At 36.5% G+C, this 22,439-nt stretch overlaps 3 protein-coding genes across 6 annotated transcripts; 2 read left to right on the top strand and 1 right to left on the bottom strand.

The window, feature by feature from the left end:
* Positions 1 to 1,237: 1,237 nt before the first annotated feature.
* Positions 1,238 to 8,441, bottom strand: LOC103324394 (protease Do-like 10, mitochondrial). Of its 4 annotated transcripts, none has more exons than XM_016792631.2 (8): positions 7,874 to 8,440; positions 7,312 to 7,557; positions 6,130 to 6,325; positions 5,418 to 5,677; positions 4,909 to 5,036; positions 3,373 to 3,489; positions 1,928 to 1,978; positions 1,238 to 1,740 (listed from the first exon to the last, which is right to left on the bottom strand). In XM_016792631.2, the coding sequence occupies exons 1-8, from the start codon at positions 8,322 to 8,324 to the stop codon at positions 1,489 to 1,491; spliced, it is 1,701 nt and encodes a 566-aa protein (XP_016648117.2). In that variant the 5' UTR covers positions 8,325 to 8,440; the 3' UTR covers positions 1,238 to 1,488. The 4 variants fall into 4 exon arrangements, with proteins under 4 accessions (XP_016648117.2, XP_016648116.2, XP_008224670.2 ...); XM_016792630.2 differs by having other exon boundaries at positions 3,373 to 3,576; positions 7,312 to 7,512; positions 7,874 to 8,439; XM_008226448.3 differs by having other exon boundaries at positions 3,373 to 3,576; positions 7,874 to 8,437.
* Positions 8,442 to 8,645: 204 nt separating this feature from the next.
* On the top strand, positions 8,646 to 16,171 carry LOC103324395 (sodium/hydrogen exchanger 6-like). Its single transcript, XM_008226450.2, has 22 exons — positions 8,646 to 9,095; positions 9,203 to 9,254; positions 9,343 to 9,402; positions 9,510 to 9,534; positions 9,652 to 9,737; positions 9,837 to 9,948; positions 10,276 to 10,338; positions 10,434 to 10,453; positions 10,541 to 10,638; positions 11,895 to 11,923; positions 12,016 to 12,047; positions 12,136 to 12,183; positions 12,281 to 12,341; positions 12,426 to 12,523; positions 12,626 to 12,701; positions 12,798 to 12,817; positions 12,966 to 13,063; positions 13,143 to 13,252; positions 14,054 to 14,137; positions 15,411 to 15,508; positions 15,606 to 15,688; positions 15,833 to 16,171. The coding sequence occupies exons 1-22, from the start codon at positions 8,894 to 8,896 to the stop codon at positions 15,892 to 15,894; spliced, it is 1,617 nt and encodes a 538-aa protein (XP_008224672.1). The 5' UTR covers positions 8,646 to 8,893; the 3' UTR covers positions 15,895 to 16,171.
* Positions 16,172 to 17,317: 1,146 nt separating this feature from the next.
* On the top strand, positions 17,318 to 22,164 carry LOC103324396 (protein ENDOSPERM DEFECTIVE 1-like). The gene is made up of 7 exons (XM_089048357.1): positions 17,318 to 18,168; positions 18,221 to 18,741; positions 18,908 to 19,027; positions 20,548 to 20,664; positions 20,766 to 20,855; positions 21,733 to 21,840; positions 22,012 to 22,164. Exons 1-7 carry the CDS (start codon positions 17,454 to 17,456, stop codon positions 22,066 to 22,068), a joined length of 1,728 nt encoding a protein of 575 aa, XP_088904483.1. The 5' UTR covers positions 17,318 to 17,453; the 3' UTR covers positions 22,069 to 22,164.
* The last annotated feature ends 275 nt before the right edge of the window (positions 22,165 to 22,439 follow it).

Genomic DNA, 22,439 nt, shown 5'->3' with positions numbered 1-22,439 from the left:
CTTCGGTAATTCGGAATCGAGACTCAGTCCCCCCTCCCTTTCTCCTTGCATTCCTCATGACTACCAACCTTCCACGAACCCTAAACCCTAAACCCTGAACCCTGAACCCTCCCCAAAAAAAATCTGAATCTTCCACCGTACCCTCAGACCAAGAGAATTGTTTCTAGACATCTCATGGAAAGATAATAAAAAGAAGGAAAACAGAAAGGGCATAGATCTCTTGCATAAATTGATCGCGAATCTGGGCCCAACAGCTGGTGTTCTTGAGAACCTGGGACAATTGCTCTCGATTCCGGGTCCAAAACGTCGACGTCGTCAAAACGCTGGAGCCCTTTTGCAAAAGCCGTTCGGAAAAGCTCGAAAATCCGATGGAACTCCGAGTACACGTTGTCTTGGTCTGAGGGTACAGTGGAGCATTCAGGTTGGGGGAAGAAGCAAATCGCAGGGGGGGTGGGGAAACGCAGGGAGAAGAGAGATTTAATTTTTTTAATTTTTTAATTTGTTTTAAATATTTTATTCATATTTTAATCAATTGAAAATTAATAAAAATTGAAAAATATAGGACCCACAGTTCCACGTAAGCAACTAACAGAAAAATCTGACGGAACCCTAATAGCAGAATCTACATTGTAACAAATTTAAAAATTTGAAATATGTTATTGTAAAAATTGAAAAGTCAAGTATTGACATGACTTAACGTTGTAAGTACAAGATACTAAACTGTAATTAACCCAATTTTTTAATATAAAAAAGTATGAATTTACCATATTATCATAATTTAATTAATAATTTTAATTATTAAACTATATATATAAAGTAAAAGACAGAGAATTGTAAAATATTTAAAATATCAAAAAATACCATTGATTAATTAAAACATTAAAAATTAAAATTATTAATTAAATGAGAATAATATAATCAATTCACATTTTGTCATATTAAAAAAATTTAAAATTAAAAGAAAAATTAAATAATAAATTCTATTTTTATGGAACAAAACTACCCATTATATTTTTTAATTTTAAAATAAATTTAATTTTTTTTACAAAAAGCCTATTGCAAGCACAAATGAGGTAGAGGCTAGTATTTACATTAACCAAAAGCATTTTCTAGTATTTTGAATGTTTCACTATTCTCTGTCTTTTGTTTTATATATATAGATTCAAACTTTTGCTTTGTATAAAACTAGACCAATCGGTCCCAAAAACCCCCGAAAACCCTAGAAACACTCAAACCATGAAGAACTGACACCCTAAAGAGCATTTATTTATACAATAAGACTCTGCATATTTAGTATGTTGAATGAAACGAAAGCCAAACAGCACATTATCAGGCTTGAGAATTACAAAAATACAAAAAAATGAACCCACTTCCAACCTTCTTAATCTCCTTGTTAAGAAGTTATTGTGAGGAAGATCCGGCTTGAGAATTACAGCTTAATGTTCATGCCATTCTATTTGTCAGAAAGGTATTGGGCAAGTCACACTTTCAGCAAGTCAACTCTTGAGCAAGGTATTGAGTTTGCAAGTTGCTTTGTTTATCAATAAGATCATTCGACATTGCAGATGGTATTCGGTGGCACATCAAAATTTTTGAAGTTGCAACTTTTGCTAAACTATGGTTCAACACAATAACCCTATCATCATCCAAATCAAAGCGCACACTCTCTTTGCTACAGTTTTCAACAAGTTGGCATAAATGTTTCAAGTTCTCAACTTCTATCCCATTAACCTTCTTAACCTGCCACCAAGAGTTAAAATTTTTCATGAGACAGGTAAACAAGTAAATGTGCAAGATTGCCAAGTTCTATCCTGCAAACCTTCTATCATATCATTTACTTGGGCAAACAATAACATAGCATCAATGTAACCTCAAATATAATGGATACTGATGTGTTACGGAAATAGAATTAGAATTTTGCTCACACCTGTAACTCTGCAAGACGTTCATATCCTGCATTGATATCATCCATCAGGACCTGAACGAAATAAATAATTATCACAAAAATAAATATAATTGTAATTACTTGCTGAATCAGAAGAAAGTTCCTAACTGTGCTTTTGCAGTTGAATATAATATTTATAATACAGCAAAAGTAAAAATCAGCATTTTCTTCATGATAAACCAAATGGTTTTGCACCAAGTAGCACAGGACATATGGCTGCACTTCATCAGAAGACAACCGTCATGGACTCATCTAATTTTTCTCCCCAATCCCTAGTGAACACCAACTTAATCTTCATTTTGCTACATAGTAGGGATAGGGGTAGATGAACTTTCCTTCCTGCTTCAAACAAGATACTTTGGACCTCTGCCTTACATAACCAGTTCTAATATTCAGAGCAAGTAGACTCACCCTTCATTCCCAGATGACAACCCGAACCACAATATAATTAGTACTCATGCTTTTATGAAAATACAATTTAAAGTTCCCGAAAAATGTCTCCTTGATTACATCACATTAAAAATGACGAAGCTAAACTTTGAAAGTTAATTTTGTATGTATAGTTCAACAATTCAATCCATGAACTTTTACAAGATGACTATATCTGGTTGCAAAGAGCGTGCCTTACATATGTATACGGTGCTATTACAGTATGTTAAAATGAAAATCCACATGAAGACAAGGATCAAACGTATACATAAATGTTTACACAAAATGAAGTATCTGTACGTACATCATCTACACTGTCTTTTGCAACAATATAGTTTGTTACTGCGTCCTTTTAGCTAAATGTAAGAGTGGCAGAATTTTCTTAAACTTTCATAAAACAAATATATCACAAATAATTTCTTTACATTCTTAATGCAATTCAAAGAAGAAAGATTAGCTATGCTGAAATTCATGATGAAATTGTTTTGTATCTATTTGTCTTTATGTATCTTTCTCTTTTTGTTTAAGTCTTCAGGTATCTAGGACATACCTCCATAAATTTTCTTTACATGATTCAATATCAATCGTCGGCCTTATTTGACTGGATTTCAATCAGTGATTTCCAAAAATACAAACGTTATGAGAATGAACACATAGAATGACAGTTATAGTATTTTGAAGTTTGAGAAAGAAAAGCTATGATATTTTATCAACAATGAAAAGTTTAAAGTTAACAATTAAAGAGCATACTCTGGGTGGATTGTTAAAACACTAACATTTGTGTTGTACACATTCCCCATTCTAAAGTTTAAAGTAAGGATGTCTGTGACAGTATTTTATCTCTTCTCATGGCATTGCATTTGAACTAAATAAACATCACAGCTTCACATTCTTTTATCATTCTACGTTACAAAGTCTTCTTCGTGGCATATGCAACCACACAATCAACAAAACAATACTGATGTAAGACTCACATCACTTGAAAAAGATATGCAGACCTGAGAAAGGATGATGAGCTGTTCACCAGCCCTTTTTGGGGGTTCCCTTAATGCACTTTCACACAATCGTCGAGGTGAAGTATTATACCAGTCTTCTCCATACTCATGAAGGTACGGCTGAGTGAGTGGAACAAAGACCAAACCAGCAAAAATATAATAACTAGGGAGTTTATCGAACTGATGAACTGGAACTAATGGCTGCAACTGCATAATTCAACAACTAATAAAGAATTGCAAAACAACCAAACAACTCTAAATTGCATGGCAAAGAATATCTTCATTTCTGATTAAACAATGATAGCCATAAATTCTAAATTTCTATTTACCTCTAAATATTGAAGTTCTAAAATTTGCAGCGAGAACCAAAACCAATTACCATTACAATAAGATGGTAGTTCAAATTCCACAAGTACAAGAGCTAATAAACACAAAATGGACAATGACAGCACAACCAATTGAGTGTGGTTGCATAAAAGAGCTTTAGCAACTGCACAATTGAACAACTCAAAACTCAATTGCAAAGCAAGGAAATAACTCTAAATTGCATTGCAAAGAATATCTTCATCAGTGATTAGACAATCATAATCATATATCCTAAATTTCTATGTACCTCTAACGTATTGCAGTTTTAAATTTGCAGTGAGGACCAAACCAATTACCACCGCAATGAGATGGTAGTTCAAAAGTTCACAACTGGAAGAGCTGAATAAACAGAAAAATGCATAATGACAGAACAACATATTCAATATGGTTGCATAAAAAAGCTTCAGTGAGTTAATAAATTTTGTTTACAGAATCTGCTAGTCAGGTGTCACTAATCATCCTGTGCTAATACAGAAGAGGCTGAATATCACAAATATCACAAAGCAACAACGACCAAAATTTGATGACATCTAAAATTCTTAAGGCTAACAAGAGATGAAATAAATTAATAAGCATCATATGCACAAATATCTGAACGAGTTACTAAAACCATTGTGATTTAAGGAACAGCATTATGTGGCTTTGTCAAAAAAGTTCCCACATCTTACACCACATTTCCCTTCCTTACCATTTCTCTCCAACCACAACAAAATTAAACCAGAAATACATAGCCTAGGGCATGCTGAACAATTTAGCACTGCTGAGACCCCAACTCTCAAATACCGATCAGTGCTGAGCAAGTAAACAACCAATGTTCCATCTTTCTTGCACATATAATACCAACTACTCATAAAACAGTGTTTATTTGTTATCCATTCTAACCATGGGCAGCCTGACCTTAGCCTGAGAAAGTTGAGCCAGATCTTAAATAAACTCAATGGCCCAACAATTACAGGACAACCAAAATAATCATATTCTACATAAATTTCTTGACTTTTGTCTTTCAAAAGATTGTTTCTCTAATCCAGTTACTTTTCTCCATTTGAATTACAACAAAATTTTAAAAAAAAAAAAATCTTAAATTTAAAAGACACCTGGTATCATACTTATGATTCTTCAAGATGGAGAAACCACTAAATTAAACAAACATTAAAAAATGGTGCTAAGACTTACAGGTCGAAGGGTGATATTGAATTCATACTCTTCACCGTCCCTCAAAACTCTAACTACCGCTGTTTCGTTGGGTTTCTTCATAGAAACCAAATGGTCAAATGTTATCCGCTCTCTGTTTCGGAAAGGAACTGCATTGTGCACAAATCATGCTACAAATTAAGAACACAAGGGGAAAACAAATATCTGATAAACAAAAAAACCTCCACTCTGCCGAAAAAAGGAAAATCTCTCCGAAAGATCATCACTGTTATCCAAACTCCTTAGGGTGACTTGGTAAGTTGGAGAAAGCTTTGTTTGCAGTAGCCAATCATACATTGTGATTGTTTCACACACATGTATTGGCATTGTAACTAGAAGTTGACAGCTGATTTCAATTTTAATGTCATTAATTCTTATTAATATCTCCACATTTGCATTGAAACAAGTCAAAAAGATGTCATTCTTGGTCCGACATGAGCCACAACCACACAAGATTGTTTTATTACAGTTCAGGAATAACAAGTGACTACCTGTTCCATCATTTGCTATAGGCACTCCATCAAAAGCAAGGATAATATCATCTTTCTTCAAGACTTTATAGGAATCTGAAAGAGGGTTAATTTTGCTCACTAATACCCCAGTCATTTCAGGGTGCATCCGAAAGTGGTTCCTCAGTTGAACATTTTCAATGGGCTGGCATGACAAACCCAGAGAGCAGAATCCGACATATTTTCCACTTTCTTCCACTCCAGCAATAAAATGCTTTATTACTGGAACAGGAATTATATAACTGAAAATTCCAACAGATGAAGAAAATATATTTAGCCAAAGTTAACAATGCTCTTAGAAGTAAATGCTCAAACTCGAGAGAAAAATGCTTCGTGATATATCACATAAATTTGTTCGCCTGTGGATTGGACTTGCGGTATTAAGCGTCAAATCACACCTTTGTTCTTGTTGAACCAGAAAGGTCGAAAAAATGAGTCAAATAGTGCAAGTATTCTAAAGCTTGTCGGATAAATTTTGATGATTCAAGACATAATCAGGGTAAAGTAAAAAACAAGGCAACAAAGTCAAACGCCACGCAAAGTAGAAATGAATTCTTGACCGCAAACAAAGCACTTCCACAGGTAACTGATTAGTCAACATGTCTAGCCAACAAAATGTCAATGAATATTGCAGGTAATGTCCTATAATCTAAACAAACTGAGCGATGACAATCTAAATTAAAATAAGACTTACCCAATATTTTCTGCACCAGAAAGGTTTTGAAAAGCTACACCAGCAACTTTATTGCCCATAATTGCTGGACCACCACTATTCCCTGGATTTATTGCTGCATCAATCTGTATTGCCATAAGCTGGGTTGCACCATGCACATATTGTGTGGGTTCGACCCTAGAAACAACACCTTTAGTAACAGAAATGTTGTCACCACCTGCGCCCAAAAAGCAAAGCATTAATTAAGTTAAACGTTATCACTTTGCACCATGCTTTCAGCCTTTCATTATTAATTCATTAAAGGAGGAACCCAAGTGCATTGGTATAACAGGATAAAAGCCCTTACACAAGGACAATGAACTAAAGAAGCTGTAAATTCAAAATAGGAAGATATCTAAAGAAGAATAGACACCCATCAATACATATGAAGAATGAAGAAAAGCATCTTTGAGATCAACAAAGAATCAATCCTTTCTTTAATGAGTCTGCCTATTCTTTGACACATATTAGAAGAGAACTTAGAAATATGGTTTGAGGATTTCTCCTCAAGTAGCTGCGTCAAAGAGTTTCATTTCATATTTCTGCCTTAAATTTTAATTATATAAGAAATATTGCATAGGTTTATTTTCAGTCAAGTCAGAATTCGCTCTATCAGCGGACCATGAGTCTAACTTTATGCTTTGGAGACTTTTTCTTTAATGCTTTAGAAGTTCCTACTCAACTTAGTTGTTCTTTTTCTAGTTTATTGAAGAGCCCTAGCAGGCCTCTGTGTAATGTCTTAACAAATATGCCTTCACTTCCTAGGTGTTGTTTCTTAGGGACACCTAGGTGTGCCTAGGGTTTTATTAACTATTTCTTACAACTATTCAATTTTCATATTTGCCAGAAATCCCTGCAACCTTAAGATTTGATTTCAGTATCACAACAGCCACCAGGATCCAATTTCTATAATACATAACCATGCTTAAATACCCTTGCTTCAAATGTAAACAATGAACCATCAAAATACCTAACTATAAATTGTTAAAGATACTTCATAAGATTTGGCACCACACCCACAACAGCTCTTCATCCTGTTCATTCTACTATTAAATTCACAAGTTACAAATAAACATAGGCATTAAGCAATGAAGTATCATGATAAATTATTTGGAACCCATTAAAGATAAACAGAGTTGTAGTAATAGTAAAATTTATCGTTACCTTGAGGATATCCAACAACAGCAACAGCTTCTTGCAGAAAAGGAATGTCTCCTAACTCGAGGGAATTCACACCATTCCAGAACTCTTCACTTTCAACACTTAAAATGGCTAAATCACATTCATGACCAACAGCTTTAACTTGCGCTCTATACTTCGCAGGAGAGCCATGCTTTCTTACAAGTACAAAGGTATGATCAGCCACTACATGAGCATTTGTCAGAATTTTCTTCCCAGGGATTACAAACCCTATATTATTAGGATAAAAGTAATTCTAATTTAGAAAGAAATTTTGAAAGTAAGGCAAAAGAAACTTGATGAACGTTAAAATCTAAAATTAACTAATGCAGGCAACAACAAAGTGGCAAAATTGAAGCTTCGAAAATGCAAGATATGTTAGGCACAATTGAAGGCTTTCTTGTGTGTTACTTTGCCGTAGTAAGCTGCTATTTTACATTTCTTTTATTTATTTATTTATCTGAACTGCTATTTTAGTTTTGTTTATGTTCGCTCAAACTCTTAGATTTGAGAAAGAAGAAATGAGAAAATGTTAGAGTTAGAGTACCGGAGCCCATGGATTCTCGCTGGGACTTGTTCTGCCAAGGAAGGAAGTAGTTAGGGCTGCTCGACACAGTGAAGATCTTCACCACTGAGTCCAACGCCAGCTCTATTGCATCCTTATCCGTCGTGCTCCTCTTATTGTTCCTCCGATCACCTAAACGCCGTCGTCTAAGTTTGTTGTTGTTCCGGAGGAGATGCACGTGCACTGCAGCTACTGAAGGGCATGGGCACGGCCCATTCTCATTGTAAGCTTCAGAGTTAAGTGGCTCGAAGGAACAAGAAGAAGAAGAAGCAGCAACATCTTCAACCTTAGCTGCGCCTATGGTACAAGTACAGATACTAGTCCCTCTTGCCGTTGCCGTTACCTTACTAGTATAATCTTTTATTAAGTTAATAGAGGAAACAGAAGATGAAGAGCAAAGCCTGCGGAGTGCACGGACGGAAGTTCCCAGCATCTCTTTGTTTTTGTCCTCGTTCCTCTTGGCAGTCGGTCTAATGTCTGAAACAAGAAAGAAGAGGAAGGCCAGAAAGAAATCAGAGATGGTGAAGAAGAAAGAATAACAACTGCCAGGGGTAGGTTTTGAGTTTATGGCTCAAACAATGGGCAGGGCTTACTGTCAGGCCCAACAAACGAAAAGAACCCTATGCGTTTTAGATCTTTTTCCCTTTCATTTCTTTTCCCGCTATCTTTTTCCCTTTCGTTTATTTTCCTTCAAAACGACGTCGTTTTAGGTATTTGAAAATGTAAAGTAAGTCAAAGCCCAAAAGGTCCAATCGTCTGATTTTTCTTCTTTTTTGGGCCAAGAAAAACTCCAATTTTGAGTTGACTGAGTTTCACGCTACGGGGGCCTTTTCGTGAAGTTAAGCAAGCAAAGCAAAGCGGAGAGCGTCCTCTCTGCAAAATCCTCCTCTGGACTGGAAGTTCTTCTGGTTGCGTGATTCAGCAGGACAGAGAGTGGGCAAAATCGACAAGTTTTTCTTCGTCAAAACAAAATCGGCAAGTTTTAAATCGTGGGAAATAAGCATGGAGTATGAACACCAGCTAATGGCGATGCAGATATCACCGGCGGATGCCCATGGGACCACTCCAGGGAAGGAACAGCAGGCTGCTGGGGTTGGCATTCTTCTACAGATCATGATGCTCGTCCTCTCTTTCGTCCTCGGCCATGTCCTTCGGCGCCACAAATTTTATTATCTTCCTGAGGCCAGCGCTTCCCTTTTGATTGGTATGTATCTAATTCTTCTTCCGAAAGAAAGTCTCGTGATTGATCGACTAGGCTTGGCCCATCCTTGTTCTATTTATTATTTCTAACACGGTGAATATTATTGGCAGGTTTAATTGTCGGTGGACTTGCTAACATCTCTAATACGGAAACTAACATTAGGTACCAATATACAAAGAGGAATTCAACAATTAAATTATAACCCCATGTGATGTGAATAATCATGTCTTCTTTCTGTTCCTTTGTGCAGGACGTGGTTCAATTTCCATGAGGAATTTTTCTTCCTATTCCTCCTACCTCCTATCATATTATATCCTAACTTTCCCGTGTTTTCTTTTCTTCAAATATTTCATTTCTTGCTCCAATTTACGTTAATTGGCTACTATGTACTGTTGTCCTTGACATTTTGGTGCTCACTCAGTCCGGGTTCAGTCTCTCACCTGTAAGTTTTTCAGTATTTTTGTCTCTGCTCTGATATAAATGCGTGTTTTCCTATCCTTTTGCCTTGAACCCATCTCCTTTCTAACGTGCTTTACTATTTTTGCTCCCATCTTCACAGAAACCTTTCTTCTCTAACTTTGGAGCCATTGTCACTTTTGCCATCCTAGGAACCTTAATATCTTCAGTTGTTACTGGTATTCTTGTGTAAGTTTTTGTTTTCATTCTCAAAAATCCTTTCATGATATTACAGTTTTTACCCCATCCAACTAAGTTAGGTTTATCTGTTCCCCCTTCGTGTTGCAGTTACCTTGGTGGTCTGATATACCTCACGTACAGACTTCCATTTGTAGAGTGCTTGATGTTTGGTGCTCTTATATCAGCAACTGATCCAGTCACTGTCTTGTCCATCTTTCAGGTGCTTTGTTGCTCCATTTTATATTTTTATAGTTAGCTCGTCAACATGCACACAATATTTCTTGATAGGTTTTACTTTGGCGAACCCAAGTTGCACAACCAAACAATGAACCAAAAACATATGGAATCATTTCCAGGAAAACATCAATATGGTTGGATCCTCACCCTCACCCCTCCCAAAAGAAAACATCAATATGGTTTCTGGAATTGTACTCAGTCATATAGTTTATCTAAGTTTTATCAATATCAGAGGTTACAGGTGCCTTTACCTTCTGATTGTCCAAAATTTGAATGAATTCTGAGATTGTTGTGATGACCTTGATTGAAGGAACTTGGCACAGATATGAACCTGTATGCTTTGGTGTTTGGAGAATCTGTTTTGAATGATGCTGTAAGTTTTTATTGTTATTTGTTTATAATCCATGTTTTTGATGTGTACATGTTCTGTCTAAAGATTGACTTTGTTTACTTGATGGCAATCAATAGATGGCAATTTCCTTGTACAGGTATGTAGAGTAAATTGTTGTTGTACCCAGAAGTTAGAAATATTGTTTGAACTTCAGTTCTAACTTGAGGGGTGTTCTGCTATGCAGGACAATGTCCTTGGTGAGAAGTCACGCATCGTCTGGACAGAACTTCTTCATGGTTATTGTGAGGTTTCTTGAGACCTTTGTGGGTTCCATGTCTGCAGGTAAATGTTTAAATCTCTTATGGTCTAATAATGAAGTATTTGACTCCTAATTGGTTTTGAAAATAGAATATTTTTTCTTCATCTGAAAATGTGGCTTATCATTTGTGTTTGGTATATTTGGAAAGAAGTTCATTAATTTTTCCATTTGGGTGTCAAGTTTTGTGATGTCAAATGCTGTGATAGTGGAGTGATGCATGATACATTTCCAACATTGAAAAGGTATAGATGGATGCTAATTTTATCTGCAAAGTGTGACTTGTGGCTGCCTCATGCATTTAAGAGACTTATTTAAAAGCAATTCTTGACTGTAAAGATGTTGTTATCCCCTTGTCATTCCTGTTTACTGAATTTTTCATTTATAATTGTTCAGTTGTTTTTGACCTAAGTAGTTTAAATCCTTAAAACTTTAAAGCCTCTTTTGATTGCTTTAGTATCTTTGACTAGCACAATTGATGGAAAGAACACCAGAAATGAAAAGATATTCAAAGAAGAGAATGACACCAATAAAAAAGAGTGAACATGTCTGAGACGGTTCATTTCTGTAAGAATACCTGTTGGCAAAAATGTGGGTGGTTCAGTTGATTCAGAATAATAGACTGGAAAAGAGTAAATGGGATATCATTATGATCAATAATAGAGTATGGGACTTTCTATACTGTTTATTGGCTAAGAGTTATTCATTATTAGGATTTCCAAGTAGTCTTGAAGACAGGAATTCATCGTACATGTAGTTCATGGATGGTGGTGCAATCACCTCTCATGACGTTGAAGCTGAGCCAAAATCTGTCCCACTAACCTGGCCAATCTCTTGGGTGAAATGACTGGGGTGACATGTGCCTCCCGAAATATTTTTCCATCGTTTGTTCTCGGCGGTGCTCTGAAGTTAAAAGAAGACCTAAGATCAAATGGTACTAATAACATATTAAATCTACAGACAATGGTACTTGAGACATCAGTTAGGTTGCAAACTTGCAACAAAAATAAACTTGAACCCGGATTGCTAACGAATGTACATATAGTTGCCAAATTAGAAGATAAGACTAACCAATTTGAGGCAATAGAGTTGTTCCCTTGTAAGTCAAGTAAACTTATGAGTCTCAGGTGTTTAATGGTCCCTTAACAGCAATGACTTTCTTTTTCCTGTTTTCTTTTCTCTGAAGTTACATAAGCGGCATGTGCTTTATATATTTAGATGTTTCATTACTGTTGCATTTTGGTTTCTCAGTTACTAACGTACATTGTATGTTTATTTACAGGTGTTGGAGTTGGATTTACTTCTGCTTTGATATCCTTTTTTATTAATAATTCTTGCACTATGTTTCCTTTTAAAAAAGCTTTTATTGGTAGATTGTATTGTGAAACCTTAATTGTCAATACCTTTTTAAGTATGCAGGGTTGGATATTGACAAGTGAGTGATACTTTTCTACTGTTCATTGCTCACCTTAGCTTAGTTACCACTGCAGTGGAATAACATGGTTGTCTCATTATCTTTTCAGTCTTCAGAACCTGGAATGCTGTCTTTTTGTCCTCTTTCCATATTTCTCGTAAGTGATCTTCTTGACTGTTTTTTCTTCTTGTGTAAATTAGTTGTAAGCCTTTTCTCCTTATAAACAAATTGATGTAGCACTATCTTCTGTCTAGTTATATGCTTGCAGAAGGTCTTGGACTGTCTGGTATTGTGTCAATATTGTTCACAGGAATCGTAAGTAAAAGTGTACAGTTTTTCTGTTTAATTAAATATCCTCTGTTAAATCTGTGTTATGGAAACACTGGTGTTCCGTTTTAGGTCATGAAGCATTACACGTATTCAAATTTGTCAGAGAACTCTCAACGATTTGTTTCTTCCTTTTTCCATTTGATATCATCACTAGCGGAGACATTTGTGTAAGAGAGCTCTTCATTGTCTTTATTACATATCAAGTAATTAAAATGTTCTTTACACATGACACCCCACACTTGTTTTGAAATGAAAACATTCATTTGCAGATTTATATACATGGGCTTTGATATTGCCATGGAACAACATAGCTGGTCACATGTTGGGTTCATTTTTTTCTCAATTGTATCCTTGATAATTTGTCAAAAATGTGAAAGTTCGGTGATACTCTGGCAACTGAAACTTGCTCTTATTCCTTAACTCGGTGTGGGATTGCCTCAGATATTTATTGGAGTTGCAAGGTACGCATCCTTTTGTTTGCTACAATGAGCCCCTTGTCACAAGCTTATTTTATTAGTCTTTAGCTTTCTAAAATACTTTTAGACTTGTAGTATTCATTTTCCATTATCAACAAAACTATTAAACAGTCTGTCCAATCACTTTGTGCAGGGCAGCTAATGTTTTTTCTTGTGCATATTTGGTCAACTTGGTTCGACCTGCACATAGACAGATACCTTTAAAACACCAACGAGCACTTTGGTACAGTGGTAAGAAGAGCAGAAATTGCTGATCTTTCCGAATGCCTTGACTTTTATTAGTCTTTAATGAATTTTTGGGATTGAGTAGGACTTCGAGGGGCAATGGCTTTTGCCCTCGCTCTGCAATCAGTTCATGATCTTCCAGAAGGACATGGCCAAACTATATTCACTGCAACCACTGCCATAGTTGTTCTGACGGTACACAAACTGATTTCTGAATATCGAGGACATATTTTTCCTAACAGATTTGAAGATTCATACATCGTCTTGCCCTTTGTTAAAATATTAATCATGAAGTGAATCTAAATAACACTTTGTCAAAATATTGCATTCCATGCCCTTAATGATAGCAAGTAGAAGTTTTTTGCCCAAATAAAAAGTTGTTGACAATATTATGTGCTCCTGTTTCTGTTTCACTGTATCCATACCTGGCACTTGCACTGGCAGATGTCTCTTTGAAATGGTTCTGTTTCAAAAGGGAGCTGAATTTTGTTTGGAGGGAACAAAATACCTTTGCTTATGCTGAAAAACGACTGAATTGTCTGCCGTAGACCATTTTATTTAGACTAATTGCCTCTGAATTTCTTATGAAGGCCTACCTTGTGGACAGAATGGAAAGCCATGTGATATAAGAATTTTTTTAAATGACTGTGCTAGCCTATTATTGAATGGAAAGTCACTTGGTCCTATCCTTTCATTTTCCCTACCGAAGGCAAAATGAAGTCGTTTTCTTATTGGCGGCTTTTTCATCTTATTTGAACATATTTGATTGCAGCTTCGTTTGTCATCTTGGACATACACATAAATTGACTTACTTATTTTACACCTTGCATATCAGGAACGAGGAATTACCCATATGATGTATTCTTTTTCAGATGAATGACAGCGATACTTGAATAAATATTTCCTTAAAAAAAATTGATTCAAATATACTTGTTTTGTAAGATGCATACGATACTGTTCTTGTGACTTAGTTGTAACCTTCTGACCATTTTGTAGGTGTTATTAATTGGAGGTTCAACGGGTACCATGTTGGAAGCTTTACAAGTTGTAGGTGATGGCCTTGAGGGTACTTTGAGTGAAGTAAGTTCTTAAGCTCCAAGAAAAGGAAAAAAAAAAAAAACATACGTTCTACTTAATTACTTATTATTCTTTGCATTCTAGGAACCATAAGAAAAGAGTTCTGTGTATTTGTGACGGCCAAATTTGCTACTTGAACCTACATTACTTATATAGGAAACAGATTAACCATCTGTGTGGGCATTTGGTTCACAGTTTCCTCGTAAAGTTTTTTCTGGATATTTAATTATACTATTGTAACGTTAGCCCTAGAGGATAAGAACTGATGTGGGTCATTCTGATCATCCAAGGCTACTCTTTGCTATAATTATCCCAGCTTTAGTGGGTTAGTGAGAATATTTTGATCCCCATAGAGACGATTACTTATCTTCTATAAGCTCATACAAATGCCAAGGGTTTTGGGTCCTTTACTTTCTTCTGTCTCTGTCACTGTCACAGGGCTCAGTAGATGTGCTTAAGACACTCCACATGCACCCAGCCACAATGCTGACATTGTAGGACTCTCTCACATAACCCAGAGTCTGCAGCCCACAGCTCTCAACCCAAGTTGTTTAGTGTCTTGCATATATGGTAGTGTGGTTTCAGTTAGAAAATCACAGTTGGTTGTTTACCGAAGTTGATGCTCTCTGTCTAGATAATGGCTGACGGAAGTTTTAACAGATGGTGCATTCCTTCCTGACAGAGAGTGCAAGGTTTGGATTTGGGGAGTTATCTCTTTCTGTCTGACCATTGGGTTCATATCTATGCTTTACAAGCTCCTTTGAGAATAACAACAGAGTGACTGCCTGGACAACATTTGTTTGGGCAATTCTGTTAAAGGAGTTTTGGTTAGAGTGGGACACAAATAATATTTTTTTATATCACTACGATTGGTTTATTCTGGAGAGAGTAGGTCATCATATGTATGGTCATTGATTGCTGGTGCGAAATTTGAAGTGGTTTGGATTACCTCATAGAAAGTTATATGTAAAATGAGAGCTGAAGCCGGCAATTTTGGATCATGTTCTGAAGTTCTATGTAGATCACCATTCAATTATGTGCAAAGATGTTTAACATACTGCCTGAACCATTGATTGTCCAATTATTTCCCTCCTTCCCCTACTATTCTATATTATTATATTTTGCCACATCTAACTAGTCCTGCTCATCCAAATTTTTTATTCAGATTGATGGGATCACGTGGTTGAATTAGGATAGCAATGCTACTTTCATGATCACTGTGATCTTGCAACTCACCAAAGCTGACTATTTTGGATATTTGTGCTTATATTTCCAGAGTTTTGAAGGGAACAATGGCTATATTGCTCCTTCTTATAACGAGGAAGCATCATCAGGAAACAGGATCAAGATGAAACTCAAGGAATTCCACCAGAGGTAACATTTGGTTGCTAACTTCATAAAGGAACCTGGTTTTTACCTTTGATTTATTTGCTAAGCGTCTAATTCTACCCTCCAACCCTTTATCTTGCAGCACAGCGTCATTCACAGCTTTAGATCGGAACTACCTCACACCGTTCTTTACAAGTCAGAATGGTGATGAAGTGGAAGAGCTTGGTAAGATAGAATTGGCATGGATCTCCTCCAGTTACTTCCATTGGTCTACTATAAAGAGATAAGACATTATCCATGATCCAAGCAAGTATTTCATTTCATGATTTTAATTTATTTTCCTTTTTGTTATTTGTATTTTCTTAACAGATGAGCCAATGCCTAGCTCTGCAAGAGGGGGTTTCCAAGGTCATGGTCAACATTCTCGGTGATTTGTTTTTCAGGAACAGATATGGTAAAAGATGAAGTCAATGTTGTATATAGACGTTCGTCATAAAAATGGCTTCATAGGTGAAAGGCACAAATCCACTAATATCAAATTTTTGTAGTTATTAATAGAATTTGTAAATACTGGATTGAACCATCTGTACTTAACTTTGTTCATTTAGTGCCTGTATAATTCTTAATTTCTTGTTTATGGCACTTGAAATTGAAATTGTGTGATTGTCTTCATTAGCTTATATATTATTAAAATCCATTTCTTGTGTTGCCTGTTTTCACATCTTTTAACTCCTCAGCTGTGCAGTGAAATCTGCTCAGCAAGGGATTCCCCAGTGATTTTTTTTAATTTAATTTTATGTTATTGGGGTTTGACTTCTCCCTGTGCAGTGAAATCAAGGATAACCTGCTATTCTCACCTTCAGCTTGTCAGTATGCATTCGATCTGTGTGTTTTAGAACTAATTAAAAATTAATTTAGAGGTACATATGACAAACCCATAGAAGGAGTAGTAGTTGCCTGAACAAATCTCCGTCCCTAGTTTCAGCCAAGATGGCGTTCCGAAGTTCGCTATCACAATAATAACTAGAAGATGCTGATACACAGGTAAGTTTGATATATGCTGGAGTGCAACAGTTTTCGTGTAATTATTTAGTGCTTTATTATATTAAATTTTGTCTAGGATTTAATTTTTTTTTTCAACTAACGTATTTGTTGGTATTTCCAAAGTTTCAACAAACTCCCTACTTCGTTTATATATTTATGACATTTTTTAATTGACGTATTATGTGGCATCATACCCATACATAAGATAGTATGAGAATGTGATATACAAATGTGGTAATTTAAATACAAATTTATAAATAAACTCAATCCTAGACATGTATTTATAAAAAGAACCCCAACACTATTTAAACATAGAAACACACCCAAAATCAACCCCAAAGTCAACAAATGTATAATTTTTGGGTGTGTTTATAAATGAGTTTGAGTGTGTAATGATGGGTACTGGGTGTGTTTATAAAGTGTTTTGAGTGTTGAATTTTTTATAATTTCAGCTTTCATTTTGGTGTTTTAGTGAAACTCCCAAAATCATAACAAGGGGAGTGGACGAAGGAGGGAGGAGTGTCGCTGACGAGGGGATGGGGGTGGGTGACAATATTTGTTTTTTTTAACAGCTTTCTTTGTTTTTATTCTTCCGTTTTCTTTGTTCGAAGAGGGTAAAAAGGGAATTTTTGGTAGCATCCCCTATTTTATTTATTTATTATCCGTTGCCCAATATTTCAAAAATTGAACCGTTAGGACTTGACAACGGCTAGTTCTTTGTTTCGTTCCTAAATTTGCACCCCAAGCTCTGTTTCGCTTTAAGGCTTCTGGTTCAACCAATATTAGAGGACCGGCGGATTGGAGAAGAGCCCATTAAAGGAGTCGGTCGGGAGAAGGTACCGCTTAACCTCAATTCTCAAATTGGGAGTCTAGGTGAATTCTAACATCATTCTCAGATTCGGTTATATGTGCTTGCCTCGATTGATTTGTGTGTTTATTAAAGAATATGGATCAATTGATGGTGGAAAGTTGCGGATCTGCCACCGTAGAAGACGCAGCAGCTTGCGCTCCTCCCCATCCTCCTCCTCCTCCTCCGCCGACTGCTCACCGGAGGCCAAGAGTGAGGGAGGTGAGCTCTAGGTTCATGTCTCCTGCGGTTTCCACTGGTGATCTCCCTCATCCCCTGCCTACTAAATCGCCCCTCCCGAAACATCATCAACATGGCATCTCTACTCCAATCTCGACGCTTGCGGAAATTCAGTCGAGGCAGCGCTCTTCCTCGGTGAATAGGCGGCGGAGGCACTTGGACTTGGAGCCCTTCCGCTGCTCCGACGAGAACAGACCCACCGGCTTCTCCTCCATTCACACTCCGAGTCAGAGTTGGGAAATCCCTCTCCCACCGGAACAGATGCTTAATTATACTGGGAGGAAACAGCGTCCTGTGAAGCCATTCAAAGAAAACGGAGGCGGCAGAGTCCAACAGCAACAGCAGAAGCAGCATCTTACAAAAACCTGCACCGGGAAAGGCAGCAATGCTTTTACCACACCCTCAAGACCTGATACACCCATGGTGACTGCTAGTCTAGATAGGACGTCTAGATTCAGACTCATTCAGCAACGGTCTACCAACATCACACCCACAGCAGCCGCTAAGCTCTTGCAGTCTAGCGGGATGTCTTTACCTGCTCCACCTACCAATCTAGTTACTGAGACTGAGGCAAACACCCAAGACGCCACTTCTGCTCCCCAACTTGAGTCCTTCTTCACCAAGTTCACTTCCCGATGTCAATAATCAGAGTCAAATGCCAGTTGTACCAAGCTGCTCAACAAGGTGTCTTCCTGATATCCGCTCTTCCATGCCTGAGGCCGATTTGTTGCCATCCGTTTCTAGTAGACAGCTCGTTGACAAAAGTAGCAGCAGCAGGGGTAATGCAACTGTCACTGTCAGTGACGATTTTTTTAAATGTTCTGCTTCCCCTTGCTCCCGTTCTCTGAAATTGCCATTATCAAGTTCCGACATCTTATCCTTCCAGCCAAACAAAGGGAGTGAAAGATTAACATCTGTGCTGTCCAAGCCATATACAAACACAGGGAAGATGGGTGGCTTATGTCTTCCCCCTGTCCCACCATCTACAAGTGCAAAGCTGAGCTCAGATACAAGGAGAGGAAAGAAAGTTTCTGGACACCTAGAAGACGTGCACTCCTTGAGAGTGCTTCATAACCGCTATCTGCAGTGGAGATATACCAATGCAAGAGCAGAGGCTTCCATGCGAGCACAGCAGAGAGAAACTGAGGTAAGTCATATTTGAGTGCTCAAATGTCAAACTAGATTTTAATTCTTAAAAAAGATTGTCACTTCTATGGCTCAATTGTGAATTCTAAGTCGAACTGATAAGGACAAAGTGCTTGCTTTTCCAGCTGATTAACTTTCTCATGTCTTTCTGTTATTATATATTGTAGAGAACACTTTATTCTCTTGCGGTCAAGATAGCAGAACTATATGATTCTGTCAAGAGGAAACGGACAGAACTCGGCATTTTGCAAAGAACAGAGACTTTATCAGCAATTCTTGATGCTCAAGTAAGGCTGCCAGAATTTCATGATTGCTTTACACATCTCATGCAGTAATATTGTATATGCTTGATTAGCAATTTCATCGATTCTTATAATGATCCATACCTTGAATAAACGCATTTGTTAGGTATATTTCTTGTTGAACTTAAAATAGTCTGCCTTGTAACCTAGCCTTCAAGAAAAGATATATGCTTGCAAGTGACAGGAATTATCTTTAGCTTGTAGACTGTATGTATAGTGGAGACTGGATCTTTCATGCTGAGCACAACTTAGCCATGAAGAATCGTGCTGTGCCTTTCATTCTCATATGACTAGTATCTGTATAGCAATGTAACTTTTGGTGTTACATTTCTTGCATAAACGTTTTTGTTAGGTATATTTATTGTCGAACTTAAAACAGTCTGCCTTGTAACCTAGCCTTCAAGAAAAGATATATGGTTGCAAGTGACAGGAATTATCTTTAGCTTGTAGACTCTATGTATAGTGGAGATCGGATCTTTCATGCTGAACACAACTTAGCCATGAAGATCCGTGCTTTGCCTTTCATTCTCATATGACTGGTATCTGTATAGCAATGTAACTTTTGGTGTTACATTTCTTGCATAAATGTATTTGTTAGGTATATTTATTGTTGAACTTAAAACAGTCTGCCTTGTAACCTAGCCTTCAAGAAAAGATATATGGTTGCAAGTGACAGGAATTATCTTTAGCTTGTAGACTGTATGTATAGTGGAGACCGGATCTTTCATGCTGAGCACAACTTAGCCATGAAGAATCGTGCTTTGCCTTTCATTCTCAGATGACTAGTATCTGTATAGCAATGTAACTTTTGGTGTTATATCATCTCACTTCGCCAGAAAGATTCAGTTGAGAGTTCATAAATTTTCATCAAGTCATACTAACCAGTTTGAGCAACACTAATCCATCCTCTCTTCTGAGGCAATGGAGCTGTGAAAGAGAAAAGCACAATAGTTGTTGTGAAAACTATAGGATTTCAAAAGCATTGGAGGTATTTACTCTTTTGTGGTGATATTTCTAAGAAATTGATGACCGAAAGGGTATATTTTGAATTCATATGAAAAAATCCTATGACTGGACTTCTTTATCTTCTTTAATGCTTTTATTCACAATGGCATATGAATTTTACAGTTAGAAACTCTTTTTCAAACTGTGTTGTTCACAGTAATTCTGCAAATTTTAGCTGTTGAATAAAACGTACAAGTAGTGAGATATTGCTATGGGTCCTGAGAGATCACAATTTTTTTTTTGCAAATGCTATGTATAACGTGGTCTGCTGACAGTAAGACTGCAGTTAAGTAAAAATATAAAAGCTTTAAACTGTAACACACTTTCAGTGTGTCTAACATTGACGCACTTATTTGCTGTTCTAGTTTATGGCATATGTACCCTAAGCGTGGTGTTCAGCACTAAGAAATTGAAGTAGCCACATTTTAACTTGTGTTCTATTAAAAAAGAAATACTGAATTCTGTTTGTAACTTACATGTTCTACTGGACATTATCTTAGATTCCGTATTTGGACCAGTGGTTTGCTCTTCAAGGGGATCATTCAAGTTCTCTGGCAGAAGCAACACAAGCTTTGTCGAATGCCTCATTTCAACTTCCAATCAGTGGCAATGTTAGGGTATAATTCCTCTGTTTAATTATGGCTTCTGTTGTGTAACCAATGTTCAACTTATGTTTCTTGTATTGCTTTGTAACACTGACTTGAGATATACTTTGTAGGTCGATCTACAAGAGGTAAAAGAGGCACTGAACTCAGCAGTGGAAGTGATGGAGATCATAGATCTCCAAGTTCAGCAATCTACAGCAAAGGTAAAATAACTAGGAGACTTTTTCCTTTGACAATCAACAAGTGGATATTTTACTTTTTATCATAAGTGATGGCACAACTGACAAGAAGAAAAATTTCATTGTAGTGGGAAAATCTAATGATACAAATAGGGTGAACAAGTTTATTCTAGATTCTAAGAATCAAATTTTTTAGAGAGTTGCCGCACTGCACAGGGTTGGGTGCTTGCTGATAGAAGTCAGCATTGCTTAAGAATAGATGGATACAAATGCAAAATTAAGGCCCCAGTAACCATTTTGTTTTTGGTTTCTATAAGACCTCGTTTTGTAACCTCTTTGTTTTTGGTTTTTAGTTTCATTCTTTTTGTTGGAGATAAAGAGGAATAATGGATGAAAAGGGAAATGGATAATGGTGGAAGGAGGCTTGGTGGGGGAGTTATGAGGGAGAAATGAAGGATAATGAATAAAGCAAAAACTATTAGAACTAAATAAAAAAAGTTTGGTTTTAGTTTTTAGTTTTCATTTTATCTAGCATACAAAAAGGCCCTAAGTGAATTGTTTCAAACTTAATTAATTATATACAAGGAGAATTTATATTGTGGATGCAGTTCTTTTGAATTCTAATTAAGGATAATGAATAAAGCAAAAACTTTTAGAACTAAATAAAAAAAATTTGGTTTTAGTTTTTAGTTTTCATTTTATCTAGCATACGAAAAGGCCCTAAGTGAATTGTTTCAAACTTAATTAATTATATACAAGGAGAATTTATATTGTGGATGCAGTTCTTTTGAATTCTAATTAAACATAAATTATTTTGGTTGTGAAGATTGTGTGATTCAATGAGAACTTGATGTATCTCGCATTTGTTTCGGCTTTAATGAAGAAAGCTTTTGTGATTCAGGCAGAAGAAACAGAAAATTTGATTTCAGAACTAGCCAGAGTGACTGGTGGAGAAAGAGCTCTTATTGAAGAATGTGGAAATATGTTGTCCAAGACATATACAACGCAGGTTTGCCAACCTCAATCCGCTTATATTATATCTGACAGTTATGAGTTTTATGAGTTACTGCATGATAGTGCCAATCTATGTTCTTTTCCTCTTGAATGCAATATTGTTTAAACCCTGCTCATTACTAACATTACCAGGAAATTTTATTTAGAAATTATGCTCTACTTTCAGGTGAAAGAGTGGAGCTTAAGGGGCCAGATAATCCAGTTGAAACGTTGCTGTTCTTGAAAAGCATTTCTTCAACGAAGACTGAGCAATGAAATGCTTATTGTGTTGAGAATGTCTTCTTTATTTCTTTGCTGCGAAGTGCAAACTTATTTGTTACGATTTGAGGCCCTACCCTCCATCTCTCTCTCTCTCACGCGTTATATACAACCCATTCTTCACAGAGAATCCATTTTTAACAGGGATCGCAGGTTGTACAATACAATTTGATGATCCGAATTGTTCAGGAATTCAAGAATTATATTTACAAAAAGTCACACAATAAGTCCATCTCAAAAAAAGAAATCATTATAATACAACTAAGTACTCCTACAAACGCATAAAGTTATCCAGTATTTATGTTCACCATATGATCACAGCTTATTCTATTTTCT

This window comes from Prunus mume, linkage group LG3, assembly GCF_029339155.1.
Source record: "Prunus mume cultivar Tortuosa linkage group LG3, ASM2933915v1, whole genome shotgun sequence".
NCBI classification, from domain to species: domain Eukaryota; kingdom Viridiplantae; phylum Streptophyta; class Magnoliopsida; order Rosales; family Rosaceae; genus Prunus; species Prunus mume.
The sequence above is the reverse complement of the archived record's forward strand: the minus strand, read 5'-3'. Positions and strand labels throughout refer to the sequence as shown.

Bases quoted from the DNA above. Each gene is read 5' to 3' on its own strand.
- LOC103324394 (XM_008226448.3), bottom strand. From the start codon at position 8,324: ATGCTGGGAACTTCCGTCCGTGCACTCCGCAGGCTTTGCTCTTCATCT. The intron at 5,678-6,129 runs GTAAGTCTTATT...TGGAATTTTCAG, and splicing joins TCTGGTGCAGAAAATATTGG to TTATATAATTCCTGTTCCAG. The intron at 3,577-4,908 runs GTAAGTCTTAGC...TGAATTATGCAG, and splicing joins TCAATATCACCCTTCGACCT to TTGCAGCCATTAGTTCCAGT.
- LOC103324395 (XM_008226450.2), top strand. From the start codon at position 8,894: ATGGAGTATGAACACCAGCTAATGGCGATGCAGATATCACCGGCGGAT. The intron at 12,342-12,425 runs GTAAGTAAAAGT...GTTCCGTTTTAG, and splicing joins CAATATTGTTCACAGGAATC to GTCATGAAGCATTACACGTA. The intron at 14,138-15,410 runs GTAAGTTCTTAA...TTATATTTCCAG, and splicing joins TTGAGGGTACTTTGAGTGAA to AGTTTTGAAGGGAACAATGG.
- LOC103324396 (XM_089048357.1), top strand. From the start codon at position 17,454: ATGGATCAATTGATGGTGGAAAGTTGCGGATCTGCCACCGTAGAAGAC. The intron at 20,665-20,765 runs GTATAATTCCTC...TATACTTTGTAG, and splicing joins CAATCAGTGGCAATGTTAGG to GTCGATCTACAAGAGGTAAA. The intron at 21,841-22,011 runs GTTTGCCAACCT...CTCTACTTTCAG, and splicing joins CCAAGACATATACAACGCAG to GTGAAAGAGTGGAGCTTAAG.